This window comes from Arachis duranensis, chromosome 1 (genome assembly GCF_000817695.3).
Source record: "Arachis duranensis cultivar V14167 chromosome 1, aradu.V14167.gnm2.J7QH, whole genome shotgun sequence".
Lineage (NCBI taxonomy): Eukaryota > Viridiplantae > Streptophyta > Magnoliopsida > Fabales > Fabaceae > Arachis > Arachis duranensis.
Genome location: NC_029772.3, coordinates 58,949,520 through 58,952,800, shown reverse-complemented (window position 1 = coordinate 58,952,800; position 3,281 = coordinate 58,949,520). Strand labels below are relative to the sequence as shown.

Sequence of the window (3,281 nt, the reverse complement as noted above, 5' to 3'; positions counted from 1 at the left end):
ACAAATATGATTGATATATGTTTTAAAAGAAATTGATACTTTATGGAAATTGTGTGCAATCAAAGGTATTAATTAATCTTTGTCACTTAGAGTATTATTCTCATTGAATCTTAGTATGTAACCAGTTTAGAATATTATTGTCACCTATAATATTGTTATTAAAGGCGGAGAAACAAAAATACCAAGACAACGATGGTGGAAGAGTGGGGGCAAAACCGTACATTTGCACGTGGCATGTCTATATATACCTATCACTACGGGGGTTGAGAGTCCCAAACTCCCTCTTTCGCCATTACAACACCATTTTCCTCTTCTCTCCACCGTATCCAATTCCCTCTTCTTCTTCTTCCTCACACTTTCTCTCTTTCTCTCTCTCTTCCTTTTCTTTTTCTTTTGCTCTTTCTCTCAAATGGAAGAACAAGACAACAGAGAACTTGAGCTTCTACCGTCTTCGCGCGCCGATTCCTCTCTGCTCCGCTTCCGATCCACGGTTTCTTCGTCTTCGCTGGCGGAGGTAGCGCCTTCTGTGGACCTTCAGCTTTCGATAAGCGTGGGGCGTCCGACGGCTGCGGAGTGCGTGGTGCGGATGTGCGAGGGCGTGGAGGCGCTGAAGTGGGAGGCGGCGGAGCAAATCAGGCTGGCGGCGATGGAGAAGGCGTATGCGGAGCGGGTGAGGGAGCTCACGCGCCGGGAGATGGAGATGGCGCAGTCGGAGTTTGCGCGCGCCAGGCAAATGTGGGAGCGAGCAAGGGAGGAGGTGGAGAGTGCCGAGCGGATGAAGGAACGCGCCACCGCCCGCCTCGGCTCCTCTTCCTCCACCTCCTCCTCTTCTGCTATGGAGATCACGTGCCACTCGTGCCGGCAGAGGTTCAGGCCTGCCTGATCGCCCGGACACATGGATCCTCTTGTGTTAAAATTCTTTACACTTTTCGCACCCCAAAATACATTCTATTAATTCTCATCACTGATCACTTTCATTTCTCATCTATATTATTGCTGCTTTTGTTTTTCTTATCTGTCTTTTGTTGTGTTTCTAACCTACAATAAGGAAAATGATTTGAAATGACTTTGTTTCATAAGCAATAACTGAAAAAAATAATTAACCTCATTTTGTTATCTTTCTAATTTCATTTATTTTTGTTCATATGGTAGATGATGATGATGAGCTGGATCAGTAGTAAGTAACAGTAGTACTCGTATAATATTAAGTTTGATTATGACCAGCAATGATTTAGTTTTGATTATTGAGCTTTTTGTTATGGATGATACTGGAAGGAAAGACTTTACAAGCTTTTGATGAGACTCAAAAAAGCATATTATTATCTAAGAGAGTAAGAGATATGCTTTTGCGCTAGTTAGGACGTTTTTTTCCTTAGACATAAAAATAGCATAAAATTAAAGTTTTTATATAGATGAATTTCATACATAACTTTACTGGTTCTCATGAAATCACGCAAGTTATTATTTGTTGTACCTTATTACCAAAGTGAAAAAAAAAAATGTTGGTTTTTTGTGATTTGATTTGACAAGAACATGCCGCAGAATTTAATTAGTACATGCGTACGAGAAAGAGGGAATGATGAAATTCCAAGTTTGGTTCCGAAAATGTTATAATAATTATTATTTGGGTTGAGCGAATGGGGGTAAATGGAATAAATGAATTGATGAACACAAGTGATGTGCTCGTGTTGAAGTAGTAGTACTATATAATACTCATATAGCACTAGTAGTACCCTCCTTGTTCTGTAGTTTTCAAAGATCTAGTTTATGCTCTCTCTCGAGGATTGCAACAAACATAGCGTCACTACTTTTTACGATCTTAAATCAAAATCATTATCGGATCAATGTTTTTCATCATTCTGCATATATCCCTAGCTAGTACCCCATTCTTGGCATCTAGTTCGAATTTGTATATAAAAATAATTATTCATGTATTTCTTTTCATCAATGGTTTAAACTTTTAGAAAAAAAAGTAATTTTATGATATAATATATTGATATAAGAATTTTAATAAAAAATATTTATATAAATATTTATACAAATTAAATTTCCAAAAGAAATTTAAAATTTTTTATAGAAACAAATTTATGATAATTAATAATAGTAATAATAGTAACTTTTAAATCATCAGAACATATATTTATTGCTTATATATATTATGATGGGTCTAATCATATTAACGCCATGATTACTAATAGTATTAGTATTATTGTTAGTTGGTAATATATACAATCCTTAAAAAAAAAAAAAGAATAAAGGTAGTAGAAGGCTTTGGATGAGTTAGAAATGGTGAAACAAGGGCCCTAGTTAGAACAAATGAATCAGTACAAAAAGCATATATAGTGTAACGCCAATCGCAAGACATAGGAGATATAGATATATTAAAATAGCTGTATCCACTTGTATTCAACTTCTTAACTTTTGCTCATCACAAACCAAACACCCACTATATCACTGTCCATAATATTATTGGATATGGATTATTATTACCGACTAAAAAGCAAAGCATCAATCAGAGCATTGATGAGGAGTAATAGTACAGTAGTGTGTGCTCCTGTTCACAGATATATGTTGCTAGATTATTCGAATCCATAAATCATTTGTGTATTTTTTGTATTTCGGAAATTAAAACTTACACATACCTTTTCTTAATTGTAAGTAAAAGTATAGGGTATCAATATCCTATCTATTAATTTATTATTAATAATAATTAATTATTATATTTTAAATATTTATACGAGCAATGTTATAACATCAGTAGAATTTATTATTTTTTATTAATAATTAATTAATCAGTAAAAATATTAATTAAAAAATGATATTGAGTTATAAGATTAAAGATGTTAGATTATATATTAACTAAAAATATTAGTCAATAAGGGTTAGGTTAATAAAAATGGAAAGTATATCATTTTTTAAAAAGAAAATTTTGAATTTAAATCTTACAAATAAATACTAAATATAACTTTAAAAACTACGTATAAAGAAAAATAGTTTAGAAACAAAAATTTAGTTACCAAATTATATATATATAAAGCACTTTCCAATCTGAATTGTATATATTAGATGAGGTATTACAACTTTTAGCTTTTATGATGCACATTGTAACAATTGCAATATAACAGTGCATATACCTAATAGACTAATACCCCTTTTAACCCTAATACCATTGGAAAGTATTAAAGTATACCGATACATTAATATTTTAGTAATTTTTAATCGTTGATATTAATTATATATATTATATATATTTTTTATAATTAATAATTATATATATTATA

The 3,281-nt window shown here is 32.4% G+C and overlaps 1 protein-coding gene across 1 annotated transcript; it reads left to right on the top strand.

The window, feature by feature from the left end:
• The first annotated feature begins 293 nt into the window (after positions 1-293).
• LOC107490767 (protein indeterminate-domain 16) lies at positions 294-1,016 on the top strand. Its single transcript, XM_016111571.3, has one exon. The coding sequence runs from the start codon at positions 410-412 to the stop codon at positions 881-883; it is 474 nt and encodes a 157-aa protein (XP_015967057.1). The 5' UTR covers positions 294-409; the 3' UTR covers positions 884-1,016.
• Positions 1,017-3,281: the final 2,265 nt, after the last annotated feature.

Excerpts from the sequence above, each read along its gene's own strand:
- LOC107490767 (XM_016111571.3), top strand. The coding sequence starts at position 410 with ATGGAAGAACAAGACAACAGAGAACTTGAGCTTCTACCGTCTTCGCGC.